The 17484-nt window shown below is 44.4% G+C and overlaps 1 protein-coding gene across 1 annotated transcript in view; it reads right to left on the reverse strand.

The window, feature by feature from the left end:
- Nucleotides 1–3569, reverse strand: part of DNAH9 (dynein axonemal heavy chain 9) — a 277788-nt gene extending 274219 nt beyond the window's left edge. Inside the window, exon 1 of the mRNA XM_043473954.1 lies at nt 3153–3569. Within this exon, the coding sequence (XP_043329889.1) occupies nt 3153–3569 (417 nt within the window). The remainder of the gene's footprint in view (nt 1–3152) is intronic.
- Between the last annotated feature and the right edge of the window lie 13915 nt (nt 3570–17484).

The following is a 17484-nucleotide window of genomic DNA, read 5'->3' on the forward strand; positions in this document are numbered from 1 at the left end:
TCAAAACGACTGGCCAAGGGAAACCTGGAAGAAACATCCCATAAAAGTTAATTCAAACTGCCACAGGGTGTGACTCAGCGACTCTCTCTCTCCCCGAGTCCACCCGTGTGTCTATCCACATGTACTGTACTCTTTTCCTCTTAGTAAATACTTCACTTGCTTCACTACTTACGGTCTTTGTGGCAATTCTTTTCTGCAAAGTCAGAGGGCCAGGGCTCTTGTCACTGACCACTGGGGCTTTCACCGCCACGACCCAGCCCAGTCTCTGGCTGGGAACGCAAGCCCCGCTCCAAGCCATTGCGGGCTGAGACCACGGGAGATCAGACCCACACTTCTACAGAAAACCAACCAACAGCCTCCCCTTTCTGGCTCTCAACCCATTCATCTACAGCTGTACTTGCTTAACACATTAATGACTAGAGACGTATTAATATGTCTTTTGTTACCCAAACGTTATTGACCGAAAACCTATCAGTGTGTTTTTAGAGAGTGATACAATTAACATCACCGAGTGAATTTGTTAGAGCTTAAAATTGATTAAGGGTTCATGATACAACTTATGAATGCCGTTATCATTCACATTTTGCTCTGTTAGTTCTTTGTTCCAACCTTGTATATATTCTAAATGTGAAATTTTCAAAAATGGCGCATGGCGAAATTTTGAGTGAAGAGGAATTTTTTCTGCGAATTCAATGCATATACGTTCCCTGACTGTCTGAGCGACATATATAATAGTGTCCCTGAAAATAGCAGTTCTTCGGAGTATAGTTCTGATTCACACGATGTGAACATCAGACCAACAAAAAACCTTAATGATTGATTCTGATACTGAAAGTAACAATGAAACTCACGGTGCTGGAGAACGCTCCTTTGCTTCCACAGAACAGTGGACTGAAGACAACATTAAAAATTAGAAGACTTTACAGGTGTGCCTATACTGAATATAGTAACCCACAGAGAGTTAGTAAAATGACAGAATTAATTTTTGGCCTGCTGAAATAAAAATTGCCGGCCAGACGTTAGTTTCTGCAAAAATCCCCAGTCAACAATGAGTTAACAAGGAACTAAGGCAAAATCTCCAGAAATGGCCAGGGAGAAAAGTACAGAAACTACTGGAACCAGAAAAGTCCAAAATGGCCAAGGGCCGCCATCCACTATGCGTCCACCACGCAGGAGACTCTGCGCATGCCTGCTCCTCCCACTCAGCCCCGCCCTCGCTGTCCACCCTGCGCCGTGCAAGACACCCCAGTTACCCCCTGGAGAGAACGTGCCCTTTTTCAGAGCCGCACCTCTCCCACTTCTGTTGAACCTGTTTTCCTTTACTTGGCACCAGCCGGCAGTGGACGAGGGAAGGACCCAGTTGGAGGTCCACCCGACTGGACACCCGATTGGAAAAGGTCGGTAACACTCCCCCTCCAAAACCCCAAATTTCCAACACAGTATCCGAGTGCCAGAGCCCTAGGAAAGGAAACCTGGCTGGCCACAGTGAATAAAGGGTAGCAGGTTCTTTACCACTAGCACCACCTGGGAAGCCTATATATATATATACATATATATGTATATATATATATATTCTTTTTTAGATTCTTCTCTATTATAGGTTATTATAAGATATTGAGTATAGTTCCATGTGCCATACATTAGGTCCCTGGTGGTTATCTATTTTATATATAGTTAATCTGTTAGTCCTAAACTCCTAATTTATCCCTCCTCCCTTTCTCCTTTGGTAACAGTGAATTCATTTTCATGCACTTCTTCCCATCATCACTGTTCAAGAGGGATTTTGAACCAAGCTTGGATTCCTGCAGGGATGGATAATGTTCAGAAAACAGCAATAAAGCCATTGGGTTAAGAAAATATTGAAATCCTCCCATATCAACTGAACAATCTAGTTTCCCCAAGTCCCCAAGTCCCCTTGAGCTCCTTGGTCATCCGTGACCCTTTTCTGGAACTCCTGCTCCCCACAGCTTCCTAATGGAGCAACCAAAGGCCCAACACCTGATGTAGCAGAGAGCCTCTAGGACCCAGTTCAAGCACTGAGGCCAACTTTGTGTGTGTGTGTATATATGCATGCACACACGCGCTCAGTTGCTCAGTTGCTCAGTTGTGTCCGACTCTTTTCCATCCCATGGACTGCAGTCCGGCAGGCTCCTCTGTCCATGGGGTTTTCCAGGCAAGAATACTGGAGTGGATTGCCATTTCCTTTTCCAGGGGATGGTCCCGATCGAGATTGAACCCATATCTCCTACAATGGCAGGTGGATTCTTTACCACTGTGTCACCTGGTAAGTCCACTAGCTTTAAATACTTTATATATATGATGACATCCACAGGTGGGATCTTGTCATATTTCTTTGGTGCTCCCCACAGTACCTATCACAGGGAACATGATACAGCAGGGGATCAAGCCTCCAGAGGCACATCCACTTCACTTCCAGGAAAGTTTTTACTCACATTCCAGAAAGTTCTAAACGTCCCAAGAGTCTCTCCCAGGCACCCTTGCCCTCTCGAGTCTTCTGCTGTGGTGCCACCGAAGCCCCCGTAATCCAATCCCTGGAGATCTTCCGCCCCTGTGTTCTAGGCGGACCTGTCCAAATGCCTGCTGGGCATTTCATATACTGGATGTCCCAGCTGCTTACCTGGGCACAGGGCTGACCTCCGATTCATGAATGAGATGAAAATCAAAACCAAACCACCTCTTCTTTTTAACTCTTTTCCTTCATCCATAGGAGATGCCCCTGGGTCTACGATTCCCTATCATTTGCGATGCCAGTTTATATAGGGGGGATTCAGAGATAGCGCCTCAAAAAGAGCTCAGGATCCAGGCCCTCTTCCGACTCCAGCCTCCCCTTGACTTTGGCCTGAATCCAGACCAGGAATGAAGCAAGCTCCCTGACTTGAAGACTCTGACCCGACCCTGGCTCAGATTTCCCCCAGCTTCCATTTCAAGCTCAGCCCAGGGTCCTAGTTTCCCGCCAGCTCCGCCCCTCCAACATCGCCCCGCCCATCCTATTTTACTCGCGGCTCCTCAAACTCAGCTCTCACGGCTCTCGAGGCCCCGCCCCGGTTCTCCGGCCCCGCCCCGGCCCCGCCCCCCTGCTCCCGTCCCCCTCCCCAGCGGCGGCCGGCGCGGGGCGGTGGGCCTACTCTCACCTCGGAGAAGAGCGCGGCCAGATGCTCCAGCGGCGCGGCGGGCAGATCCCCGCACAGCACTGCCCCGCGGAGGCTGCCGGGGCCCGGCGGCTCGGGCCTGGTGCGCAGGAAAAAAAGCCCCTTAGCGCGAGGTGGGCCGGCCTCGGGTCCCGCGTCCAGCTCCGTGCGCACCGCCAGGCCCCCAGGCCCGGGCTGCACCACCAGCAGCGGTCGCGGACCCTCAGCGGCCCCCTGTCCCAGGAAGGCGTGCAGCAGCTGCCCCGCATCGGCCGAGCCCGCGCAGCGCTCCCAGGCGCCCGCGGGCGGCCGCAGGCTCCGGGCCACATAGGCCCCGAGGAGTCGCAGCCGTGGGTCGGCGCCGGGCTCCCCGTCCGCGTTGTCCTCAGCCTGCGCGGCCCGCTCCTCAGCGCTCGGCATCGCGCGCGAACCAGGATGCCGCCGTTTCCCGGGCGACGGGGACGCGGCCAGGACTCCCTCCTCCGCTGCCCTCCTATTGGACACTTGACTCCCGGTCCCGCCCCCTCAAGGCCGATAAGGTAGGAGAGGCTCGGCAGGGGAAGGGGCGGGGTCGCGTCTCTGTTGCTAGGAGACCATCCGAGGCTCTGGTTTCCTGTCTAATCTAGCGGATTCGAGGTGCTCGCGTGTGACTGTCCAGGGCAATGGCTTTTTGATGAAGTACGTGGAGGCGCGATCAAAGGTATAAATGCTGTTAAAGGAGGTTGCTGGCTAAAGTCACATTAAATTCTTTACAGGTCTCCAGTCACTGAAAGTATTATGGTTCTCCCACCTGCTTCCAAAATGTGTGAAGCAAAGGTAAAGCAATGTCAAGTGTAAGGGAATTCGGCCAAGTTTTTATAGCTTTTCCATGATAACTGAAATGTTTTATAACAGTGCTTATGTGGCTACTGAGCATTTAGAATGTGCTGTGTTACTGGGGAATTGGATGTTTCATTTTAGTTAATTTTAATTAATTTAAAATTAAATGATCACATATGGCTAGGAGCTGTCATATTAGGCAGCGTAGCTTTAGAATTCTAATACCAATTATGAAAAAGTAAAATAGTTTTACTGTCCTGCATTGTTCGTTTCCTGAACGTGCGCTTAATCTGACAAATGGGGCTCAAACTCTGACATCACTTTAATTTCCATGAGTATGGCAGCAGTTAGTTCTTTAAAAAATTTTTTTAAAATTTTTGGCTGCACTGTGCAGCATGTGGGATCTTAGTTCCCTGGTCAGGGATTGAACCCAGTGCCCCTACACTGGGGGGCGTGCAGTCATAACCACCAGACTGCTAGGCAAGTCCCAGCAATCAGTAAATGCAGCAAAGCACTATTAAATACATAGTGTCTTCAGGGCCTCGCCATCCTGCCCTATGTCTGGATCTTGTCTTCAGAAAGATAAAATGTGAAGCACCTTCCCTGACCTCAGAAATTAGCATTTGTCACCTGCCAAGTCCTCCATGATCAGGATAGAAAGAGCTTGGCCTGTTGTGTGCCTGTTAGGTGAGAATGGGACAAGGAAGGAGACAACCTGTGCAGCTGGAGGCCTGCAGGTCTGAGAGGAGTCCCTCTCTGTCATACCAGCCTAACTTTAGTCACCAATCTGAGAATGCAGACTTTCTGGTAAACAGAACATTTATAATGGGCTTCCAAGGAATATTAACAGAAGAAGCACTTATTCAAGGAGGCTCAGCTAATAAGAGCCCCTCAGAAAAAGCCAGTGGCTGGAAAGCAAAATGATTGATTTAATAATAACTGGGGCGTGGAAGGTGCTGTGATTAAGAGTGTCCACTTTACACCATGAATCTTTAAGTTTGTAGAGCATGTTTTCTCAGTGCTGGATTAAACAGTAGGCAGACCAACCAAGAGGAAATGGACAAAGCAGAAGCACTGAAACAATTTTTAAAATGGGTTTGATAGTTGACATTTCTGAAAAAAGCATCAGGGAAAAATAGAAATGTTGGGGGCTTCTTATACACATCACAGTTTAGTTGGGTTTTAATTTTGCAGATAGAAAGGCATCCTTATTGTTTTCATGCCTGGCAACTCCAGATGTGTGAGTCCTGCTCATGCTTTGTGTGTAGAGAGAATTTAGGGCCATTAAGTTCCTATAAACTCTTCAGACAAAATTCCTGCCTCCGTCTCCCCCTTCATGACCCATTTTATCCTTCATTCTCTATGTCCCTTTGCCCCAGTATGTAAAATAATAGACACAGAAGCCTGTGGTGATGACTCGAAAGAGTCTGAGGGTGAAGGCTCCAGGACGCTGGCAATGTCAGGTTTTGCTGTTTTTTTTCTGTCAAACTTTACACTGTCTCCATTTTAGAAAGAGATTGAGGGGGACGTCCATATGGGACTTATTGAAAACAATTGACATTATCTTTCTATTGTGGAATTATGGTATGAAAAGTGAAAGTTACAACTGTTATTAGTTATCTGTTGCTGTGTAACAGATTACCCCCAAACGTAGAAGCTTAAAATAGCGATAGACTATTGTATTATCTCACACAGTTTGTAGTGGGTCAAGAATATAGAATCAGTTTGGCTGGGTAGTTCTGGCTCAGGATGTCTCTTAGTGTTTCAGGCAAGATGACATCAGGGGCTACATCATCTGAAAGCTTGACTGGGGCTGGAGGAACCACTTCCAAGATGGCTCATGCCCATGACTGGCAAGTCAGTGTAACTCTCAGCAGGAGGCTGCAGTTTCTCAGCAAGTGGAGCTCTCCCCTGGATGCTTGAATGTCTTCGTAACACCTTGGCTGCCTTCCCCTAGCCCTGGTGATCTGAGAGCAAGACAAGCCCCAGTGTCTCTTAATGATTCGCTCTGAAGGTCCCACACTGTCATTTCTGCAGGAATCCCATTAGCTACAGAGTTTCACCCTATTCCCTGTGAAAGAGAACTACACCAGGATGTGAACACCAGGGCATAAAAACCATTGGTTGCTCTCTGAGAGGCTGGCCACCATGAAGGTATTAAGGAAGATGTTGAATCTGTGTAATTATTCAGATGAAATAATTGCCATTTCTTTAAGAAGCTTGAACTTGCTTCAGTAAGCATTGCATTTTGTATATCAGATGTTTTGCTTGAAACGGCTGGGCATAATTCCTCTGTAACACTTTTAAATAATGATCTCTTTACATTCTGGATAGTTGTCGTTGACAAGGTTTCTTCATGCAAGCAAGTAATGCAAAATTTAAAGCCTTTTAGAATTATTCGAAAGTGAACAGGTGACATTATATTTACATAATCTAACAGCTCTTCCTTTTCTTTGTTGACAAATGTTATGTTGAGATTTCTTGTGTGCTGCTAGTGGATACTGAATCTAAATCAACCTTTCTGTATCAAATATTTGAAAGTAATGATTCAGTTTTCATTCAAAGAACATGCATGCCTTGTTCGAATGGTCTCCTCCCAGCCACCTTGAATGCCCTAAGTGAAGATGTCAGACAGTCATAGGCCAGATATATTAGATACATACAGAAGGAGAGTCCAGACTACTTGGGGCTCCATGCTGGAGATATGTATAAGAATATTGATTGTTATGCTGTGCATAATAGCAAAATTAGGGGAAACAAACCAAGTATTCATCCATGATAGAATGTATAGATAAATTATGGGGTGTGCTATTCATAGGGGCTTCCCCCGTGGCACAGTGCAGAAGACTCAGGAGATGCAGGTTTGATCCTCACTCAGGAAGATCCTCTAAAGGAGGGCATGGCAACCCACTCCAGTATTCTTGCCTGGAGAATCCCCATGGACACAGGAGCCTAGTGTGCTATAGTCCATGGGGTCGCAAAGAGTCAGACACAACTGAAGCGACTGAGCACACAGGCACTATTCATAGAATAAAGTACTACACGCAGTAAAAATCAAGGGACTGTAGCTGTATGCATGAACAGGATGAATCTCAAAAGCATGATGTTGAACAAAAAAAGCAAGTTACAGATGAGTATATTAGAGTATATTTATTAGAAGTTTCAACCTAAGTGAAACAAAGAATATATTTTCAGATATACCTATGTAATCATCTAGAGAAAAGGGAGGGGGTGATTATCACAACATTTAGATTTTGATCCCTTCTTGTTGGGGTCAAAGAGACATGGGATAGTAGAGCTTTTATGTTCCTGGTAATGTTTTCTTTCTTAACCTGGCTTACGTGTTTTCATTTTATCATTCTACTTAAACTGTGCATCATGCCTTCTGTACTTCTTTGTATGTATGATATACTTCACAATTATAAAAAATAGAAAAGGATGTGTCATTTCTTGTACTCTGAGTATTGTGGGGCAGTTCATTTCAGTTGTCTAGTTGCTGAGTCATCTCTGACTCTTTTGCAATCCCATGGACTATAGCCCTCCAGGTTCCTCTATCCATGGGACTTTGGGAATAAATGCTAATAATTCATTAGATTTCTAAGATTACATATCAAATACTTTTAAAATGTTAATTGATCAATTTTTACAAAATTTTACAATTTTACAATTGATCAATTTTACAAATTTTATAGTTAGGTCTATTACTGGTGACTTCTTTCTCATCAGCTCTATCTTAGTTTACTTCTTGGCTCTGTTCAACCCAGGAGAGTCCAGATTCACTGATCTCTTTGCTTCCATGACAGCCATCTTTTCGTCAGCCGCTTCCTCTCATACTCTCTCTTTTTGCCCATCCCTTCCACATAGGTGTTGCTGTGGCATCTCTCAGAGCTGGTCCTCTCACTTTAAAATATCTCCTTGTATGAACTTACTCATCCAGGGCAGCAATTCTTCCCTTTATGCTAATGGCCCCCAAAACCACATCTCCAGCCCAGAATTAGAGAGGTATACCGCTGTAGGATAATACCCGCGTTCTTTTTAAAGCTATATAGAAGTTATTCCACAGTTTTCCTGAAACTCATTGTTGGAGACAGTTCTGAAGCCAGCTTGATTTTTGACCCTTTGTAGGTAACATTTTGAAATGACATGATTGTTTAAGGACGTTTTTGTCCTCCCTTTTTATTTTTGTGACTTTTAAAAATGTTTTAGGGTATAAGTAATGTCCCCTTGAATTGATTTTTGCCTGAAATTATGACAGCCTGTTTGGTTCTCATAATGATGGGTTTCTTCACGGCACACTTATTGTTGCAGGGAATCTTTGACTCCCTTGGCACTCTCTGGTCTGGTTTTCTGACCATGTAAACCGATAGCGTGTGCTAACAATTACAAGTAGGGGGTGCATTTTGAAATACTAATTGAGGTTTTCTATTCCTGTGTGTTTGGATGTTGCCCTGCGGCTCTTTTACTTGGTGAGTTAGTGACATTTAATGCCTTGGGGAGTGTGACCGCAGCCTGAAACAGTCCATTGAACTTCTCAATAGTTTTTAAACACAGAGCAGAGACAGTAGCGATGAAAGCCATGCTACTTCTTTTCTTTCATTGTAAAAGCCAAGCACTTAAGAGGGAGAAAAGGTTTATGTTGTGTTGCTCCTTTGGTTTAATTCCAAGAGCTTGGCTTTGAATACACAGGGCAGAGTCTGGAGGACAGAGAGGTTAGCATGTGAATGCTAAGCTACAGAATGTGAATGCTAAGAGCCAGTGATGACTTGCTAAGCAGATATCCTTAAAAGGAGGAATGAGAATTCTTGCTAGGATTGGGGTAGGGGGACTTCCAAGATAGCTCAGTGGGTAAAGAATCTATGTGATTTGGCTTAAGCTAACAGGATTATTCCATTCCCTGGGGGCAGTCACCAATTTGTCAATGGACATGTGACCCCAAGGGGGCTTCCCAGGTGGCTCAGTGGTAAAGAATTCATCTGCCCATGTAGGAGACACAGGAGATGTGGGTTCGATTCCCTGGTCGGGAAGATCCCCAGAGAAGGAAATGGCAATCCACTCCAGTATTCTTGCCTGGAAAATCCCATGGACAGAGGAGTCTGGTGGGCTACAGTCCACGGGGTGGCAAAAGAGTTGGACACGACTGAGCGACTAAACATCAAAAGAGCAGAGTCAGGGATAAATAATGTCTTTCTAGTTCCTCTTGGATTTGAACCTAGAAGGATAAGGGCAGGCCTTCAAACCAGTCACTTCTAAAGAAACTCAATCCTGAATATTCATTGGAAGGAATGATGATGAAGCTGAAGCTCCAATACTTTGGCCACCTGATGGGAAGAACTGACTCTTAAGATCCTGATGGAAGAACTGACTGATTAGAGAAGATCCTGATGCTGGAAAGGATTGAAGCCAGGAGGAGAAGGGGACAGAGGATGAGATGGTTAGATGGCATCACTGACTCGATGGGCATGAGTTTAAGCAAACTCTGGGAGATGGTGAAGGACAGGGAAGCCTGGCTTGTTGCAGTCCATGGGGTTGCAAAGAGCCAGATAAGACTTAGCAACTGAACTGCATTGAATGGGACCACCTTGGTACCATGAGGGGAGGAGTCATCTGAAAATGGATCAAAAAGGACTTCCCTGGGGGTCCAGTGGTTAAGACTCCACACTTCCACTGCAGGGGCCATGGGTTTAATGCCTGGGGAACTAAGATCCCACATGCTACACTCCATAGCCAAAAAGTTAAAAAATTTTTTAAAGGAAAATGGAGCAAGAAATGAAGATGGACAGCAAAGGGATTCAGCCATGAAACTATTACAACATTGTTAACTGGCTGTACTTCAATATAAAATAAAAAGTTTTAAAACATCTACTTATCTATTTTGCCTGTTTGTTGACCTAGCATTAAAACAGTTTTTAAAAGCCTGTCAAAGGATGCCCATCGAAGCAATAAACTTTAAAAAAAAAAAAAAAAGACATGGAGAAGAGAAAGCAGCTGCTGATAACCCTGTTTGAGCAGCAGCCGCCACACTGGACTCTTCATTGACGTAAGTGAAAACATTCCCTCCCCAGGAAGCCAGTTGCTGACCCTCTTACTTATGAGTCACAACTGATGCAACTGTCAGGGAAAGAAACATTTCTTCAGGAAAGAGGAGAGATGAAGATGTATTTTGAAATCCATCAGGGAGACACTTGAGAGAAAACACAAAAGGGCCTCTTCCTGGAGCAATTCCTACAGGACACGTGAAGGGTGAAACTTCAATCACTTTGTTTGCCATTTAAGGTCTCCAGATCACGGACTCCTTTCTTGATTTTCACCCTGCTTTTAAATCGAGGCAGTGAACCAGAAATTAACACGGGCACATTTCCCTGTGTTTATTCTCCGTTCAATGTTTAATTCCCAGAAGGGTGAAAGAAATACTTACTTAATTAAACATGCTGAACAATAACCATCCTCACTTGCTTTTCATGTAGACTTGTCTCACAGAAATACGCCGTGAAGAGTTGATGAAGCTATTTTTAAAGAAATGAATTTCGCACACCACTTAATTATAATAATCTATAGAGTGTAACTGTACATTTTCCACCTCAGGAAACAGGTGGGCAGAACAAGGAAAGCTGCAGAAAGCATACATTCTCAGCTCTTTTTTTGTGTGTGTGCTTGCGAGAATTCTTGGGGCTTGGCATTCACTTTAGTTCTCGGATATGAGCCTCTTGATTTCGAAAGAAATAGTATATTTCAGATGCCTGGGGTGCTGACCGTTCCAGTGGGGTGATTACATATTTTCTAAATATATATCTTCAGTCGTGACTGCATAATGAAATGAAGTAGGGCATGTATTATCAAGCATCTGAAAATTTCTGTTCGCCCCTGAGCTGGTCATGTGGGTGGGTGTAGAATGAGGAGGGGGCTGGGGCAGAGTTGTGATTAGAAAATGAAGTCTATTCTTTATGGTGCCTGGAACTAAGGAGAACAGAAAAGATCCTTGATTCTTTATCTCATTGTTATCTGCTCTCATATGCAAAGATAACTTTCCTGATTTTTCTCCAGGAAAGAGGAAGTTCTCGGTTCTGTTCCACTCCCTTCCTCTTCTTCAGGGGACAACGCCCTTCCTAACAGGAGACACAGAACTAGATGGGGCAAGTTACTTCTAGGATATAACGTATATCCCAAAGAAGAATTTTCCAAGCGGTTACAGAGGTCTGTCTAGTCAAAGCTATGGTTTTTTATAGTAGTCACATATGGATGTGAGAGTTGAACTATAAAGAAAGCTGAGTGCTGAAGAATTGATGCTTTTGGACTGTTGTATTGGAGAAGACTCTTGAGAGTCTCTTGGACTGCAAGGAGATCAAACCAGTCCATCCTAAAGGAAATCAATCCTGAATATTCATTGGAAGGACTGATGCTGAAGCTGAAGCTCCAATACTTTGGCCACCTGATGCGAAGAACTGACTCGTTTGAAAAGACCCTGATGCTGGGAAAGATTGAGGGCAGGAGAAGAAGGGGACAACAGAGGATGAGATGGTTGGATGGCATCACTGACTCAATGGACATGAGTTTGAGTAAGCTCCGGGAGTTGGTGATGGACAGGGAAGCCTGGTGTGCTGCAGTCCATGGGGTTGCAAAGAGTCTGACACAACTGAGCAACTGAACTGAGCTGAAGAGACGAGTTGGAGCTTCCCTGGTGACTCAGAGGTAAAGAGTTCAGTTCAGTCCCTCAGGGGTGAAGAATCTGCCTGCTAATGCAGAAGACAAGCGTTTGGTTCGATCCCTGGGTCAGGAAGACTCCCAGGTGAGGAAATGGCAACCCACTCCAGTATTCTTGCCTGGAGAATCCCTGTGGATGGAGGCGTCTGGTGGGCTATAGTCCATGGGGTCGTAAGAGTCAGACATTACTTAGTGACTAAGCCATCACGCTAAGCCATAGATGTATGAGGGTAAGGAAGCCCAGCTCTGAATAACTGACTTGGAGTTTCTGTATTTTCAGTTGAGCAACCAAACCATGGTTCACAGACATGTTGTGTTTAGCCAGAACACACTGGCCCAGAGAGTGTTTTCATTTTAAATGAATTGCTACATTTAAAAATCAGTGTACTTTTCATCCTTTAACATATTAAAGACAGGCCATTCTGGGCTGGCATTTTTATGTCGTAGTGATTTGCTAGAGGTGCTGTGCTGTCTGATTTCATAATCATCTCTCCCTCCTAAGGGGTCTCACTTGTCTATATTGGGCTAACATTACAGATAGTCTAGAAATTGTGTCTCCTCCAAGGCAGGAGTTATTGTCTTATAAGGGATAAAGCTGGGAGTGAGGGGACTAGGAGGACCAGAGAGGGTGTGCCTTTTCCAAGGGGAAGAGCAGCCACTCACTCACCGGGCCCCAGTTGCAACCGCCGATTTACCAGTTCCTCAGTTGCAAGTGGGACTGATGGACTCTGCCTATCAGAGAGCTGTCAAAGCTGGGTCCAGGAAAGGAAGAAAAAGGGGGGCAAAGGTCAGAGCAGGTGATGCCCGACTCTGCCCCTTAAGGTGTGTGCCCAGTACTCCCTTCTCCCTTTGTGGTGAATCTACCACATTTAAGCCAAACCCTGGATGAGCAATGGGGCTCTCTTGTAGAGGAGGTTCTGCTGGAGGATGGTTATGTTTGCTGCTTTGTTTTCAGGAAACATGTGGCATCTTTATTCCGAGTCCTCCAGCCCCACTTCTTTTAAAAATTAAAAGGATAAAAAAAAAATTAAAAGGATAAATTTTACTTTTTCCATTATAAAGGGAAGGCATGCTCATTATGGAAAATTGGGAAGATGCATACAAGTAAAAGGAAATTTAAAAATTACCTAAAAAAATAAAAAATTAAAAAATTAAAATTACCTAGACTCACCACCACTGTTAATAGTTAAGGGTAACTTTCTTCCAATCATTTTGCTACACACATGCACACATACACAAACACATTTATATACAAAATGATCTTACGATGTTTATAACATTGCCTATGCTGATTATATTCTGATCATAAAAGTAATGTATGCTAATTATAGAAAACTAGAAATTATCAAGAATTTAAAGAAATAACTTTAAATCAAATAGAGTCCCCACCACTTAGTGATAATTGATTTATTGCTATTATTTACTTACTCTTTTATCTATGCATTTTATACATACATATGATTCAGAGCACAGTGCTAGATGGATGATGAATAGAAAGGGGTCTTGTGACAAATACCAGCTTCTGCCAAGTAGTTTATTAGCGTATGTGTATGTATACATATATGTACAGGTATACTTATGTGCACATATATGTATTTTGGCTCACTGTGTGGCAAGTAGGATCCTGAGTCCAAGGATCAAACCTGTGCCCCCTGTACTAGAAGGCAGAGTTTTAACCACTGGACCACCAGGTAAGTCCTGATCTATAGATTTTTGTAAAAAACATTAATGATGTGGATAACTCAATATGGTTTTTAATCACCAGAAAATGACTCAGTCCTCAAGAGACCCCTGTGTTGCCCTGTGCAGTTGAAATTTTGAGGACAGGGTGTAAGTTCTGATTCAGCACAGGATCCGCATGAGTCTCCCTGGTCTCCCTGCCTTCAGCATGAAATCCTCCAATCCCTCCCTGCAGTAGAGTCCTAGTGATCCCTCTGAAATAGAGCCTTGACCTTGTCACCATGCTTCTTAGGGGCCTCAGTGCATCCTCTTTCTTGGGGTAAGGCCGGACTCCTTAACAGTGGGGCCTGCAGTAGTTCCTGCTCACGAGGAGACAACATGAGGGTCGAATGAGTTAATACCTGCAAAGTGCTTGGGAATCATTCCTTGAATTAATGCCAATGATCACTGTTCTTCTTTTCTGCATTCTTTCTCCATACTGTGGGGAACAAGGCTACCGGTAGCCCCAGGTTCATATCATTAAGACTCATTCCTTGAGAAGAAGGGAATTTCCTCTATTTAAGTCTTGGTTTAGAAATGAAAGAATCGGACTGGTCAGGGCTTCCCTTGTGGCTCAGCGGGTAAAGAATCTGCCCGCAATGCAGGAGACCTGGGTTCGATCCCTGGGTTAGGAAGATCCCCTGGAGACAGGAACAGCTACCCACTCCAGTATTCTGGCCTGGAGAATTCCATGGACTATAGTCCATGGGATGGCAAAGAGTTGGACACGACTGACTTGACTTTCACTTTCACTTTTAACTGGTCTGGTCTGCATCACGCACCTGCACTGGGAGTTGGCGTATGGGGGCGTGTAATACCCAGAGGCGTGTGGGGCACCACGTGGTGACCAGGATGATGGAGGACAAAGAATCACACGTCTGTGTGCCACCTGCTTCCTTCCCATCCTAGCCCTCTGTAGGGTTTTTCTGCTCCTGACATATTAAAGCCTCGTCATCTTGTAGCCCATTGAGAATGTCATGGTTTCTCATTCCTACAGTTTTATGATCCTCTTTTGAGGCTTTTCCATGAATGTTTCCTCTGCTTTAATCCAAGACATTGTGCCAAGGTCCCATGCCAGATGTGTTTATCTATATAATCATTGCATTGTGTATATAGTATCAAGCAAGTAAGTCCTACAACTTAATTCCTTCCTTCTATCCCCTACTTTCCAGGTTATTCTTAGAAAATAAGAAGTCATTTGGTCACTTCATAGCTTAATAATTAATATGCCTAGTTAATTAGAACATTAGCAATTCCAAATTAATATGATACTGAAGCCTCTTCCTGGCCTAAGCTCAGGTATACTGGGGCTTGTCAGTGTCCCTGTGATAAGGGAGGGGCTGACCAGTGACAGTGGAGAAGGGGGAGCTTTTCCACCCGGTTCCTCTATGGGTGAGGTTGTCCCTCTAGGTCACCCAGAGCACAGAGCTGAGAGTCTTGTGCTTTATAGCAGGTTCCCACTAGCTCTTTTACATATGGTAGTATATATAAGTCAATCTTCCACCTCCCCCAGCTCTGAGGGGTGGTGTACAAAGTATCTGATAACTGCAGAAGCACATATCAAAATCTAGGTATCTTCTAATAAGTCAGATACAAAGAAACTTTCAAAAGAGTGAAGTAATTCTACCCTTGTTACTGTATTTTTGGAAAGTAACAGTCATTTCTCACAGCAGTGTGTTATTATGTTGACACATCATGGTTTTATTGTTTTTAGTTTAAAATAGCTTAATAAATGACTTTTTAAATGGTCTCCATTTTTTATTTATAGTATAATAAATGTATATAGATATGTCCCACCCAAGGAAAAGTTCTTTGGGGTCCTCAATACTCTTTAAAATTGGAATATAAGTGCTTTAAAATGTTGTGTTAGTTTCTGCTGTACAATGAAGTGAATTGGCTAATATATATATATATATATTATATATATATTTTTTTCCTCCCTCTTGGACTTCCCTCCTAGCCCCCCATCCCATCCCTCTAGGTCACCCAGACCACAGAGCTGAGATTCTTATGCTTTATAGCAGGTTCCCATTAGCTGTTTTACACATGGTACTATATATATGTCAATCCTTTTTAAGAATATGAAGAGGTACTGATATCAAAAAGCTTGAGAACCACTCTTGAAAGACATTGGGTCTCAGGATATGGATGTCCCAGGTTTAAAATTCATGACTGTAACTCAGAAATACAGATATTTCTTCCTTTCTATGTAACAGTGGTTCCATGCTCTTGTGGGATCGAAATTCCTAATCTTCAGACATATCCTTCAGATTCCTAGCCAGGGCACTCATTGTCTGAGTGCCTGAGAGGTGGGAGCCTGGTGTTGAAGGTGGGGGAAGGGCTTGCTCGGGAAGGGCTTGCTCTATATAGATCTGTCTTGCTACCATTTCCAAGCTGCCATACCTGCCATATTCATCAGGAATTTTCCTCCCCGAAGCTGAGCAGAAGTCCATTCTGACCTCAGACCTCCAATCTATCTGCAGGATTCTATTGTCCCCCGCCCTTGTCCCCCCATCCCTAGGCGCCCACCCAGTGGTGACAGTCAGGACCCTCAGAGATACACGTGTCTTGCTCTCTTCTGTGATTCTCCCTGAATCTCGTCTCTTGATGCAGGAAGGTGTATTTCCCTCTGTCCTGTACCTCCGGGAAGGACTCTCCCTCCACATTCTGTATGCAATCTACTCTGGTTTCTTATCAAGCAGGGCTCATTGATACTTAAAGGTCAGCTTTCAATATCATAGGAAACAATTTCTCTTTCCACTCTGTGGCTCTTGCAATTACATGACAAGTTTTGCTCCTGTGAGCTTGACAGAAGTCAATTTTGAGAGTCAAGGTTGAACAAGCCTTCTTCCTCTGGTCTCTAGCTTTCTCTAGGAGCAGAGAGGTGGTGGGTTACTGTTGTTTGGACTGATGGGAGATAGAGTAGGGGTAAAAGGAAAGTGGGGGGGAAACCACCAGTTTAAAATCATAAATACTCTGTTGTCAGGAAATATTTTAATTCAATTTCACAGAATTCACTGTTATCACATCCTGTTCATTGTCTTCTTTGGAGTCCTAAGGTTGGAATTAAAGAGTAGATGCTATGTTTGCGAGCTGCTTTCTTAATATCTTAAGGATGTCCCACTGTAAAGAGACTGCTGAGGGTATGGGCTCATCCTCCGCTTCTTCTTCAGAAAGCGGTCTACAACTCCAGGGGTGGTGGAGTATGTGATCCAAGGTTCCCTGACCACAGTGATGGGACCAGGGATAGACTCTTGACCCAAAAGGTGACAGATTGCATTTTCTAAGGATGGTCGTGGCCGTCTCTTCCATCAACATGCCTTTCTTACAATGAAACCTTGCTACACCCTCTTTCGGTAGTGGAATCTGTGTCCCCTCCCCTTGAACCTGGGCAGAACTCCATGACTTAGAGAGTATACTATGTAACTTCTGAGGCTGCAGCACATGACATGCTACAGCTTTTACCTGACTTACTCTCTCCATATCTTCCCTGTGCCTACTCCCTCTCTTTCATCCTGTCTCTAGATACTTGCTCTGGGAACCCAGCTGCCACGTGGTAAGGAAGCCCAGGCCACATGGAGAGGATGCTTGTAAGGGTTCCAATAGGTAATCCTGTTGAGGTTGTGACCAGTACCTAAGAGCCAGACAGGTGAGTGAGGAAACCACAGAGATGCCTCCAGTCCCAGCCACCACCCAACAGCAACCACATTAGGGACCCTTAGTGAGTCTTGTGTGGTTGAGCTCAGACAACCCTCAGAACCATGAGGGATTGCAGCACTCAAGAATTGTTGTTTGCACTATTAAATTTGGGGAGCTTTGTCATGCAGCAGTGGATAACCAATACACAAGGGGAATCGTTTATAGAGATTTTTTTGGCTTTTTTTCCCAGACTTTTGGGACTGAGGTACAAAGAGATTGTGTCAGCTTGCTACATGGGTTAGACCTAGGAGATTATGCAGATAGGATTGCTGAATGAAGGTGTCATCTTAGTCAGGTTTAGCCATGTGTGAAAGGAAACACACGCTAGAGGAATGGAAATTTGCAGAGAGAGAAAATGAGATAGGGAGAGAGTGTTGCTAGGGTTTTGAATGACTTTCTT

The sequence above is a fragment of the Cervus canadensis genome, chromosome 1 (assembly GCF_019320065.1).
Source record: "Cervus canadensis isolate Bull #8, Minnesota chromosome 1, ASM1932006v1, whole genome shotgun sequence".
NCBI classification, from domain to species: domain Eukaryota; kingdom Metazoa; phylum Chordata; class Mammalia; order Artiodactyla; family Cervidae; genus Cervus; species Cervus canadensis.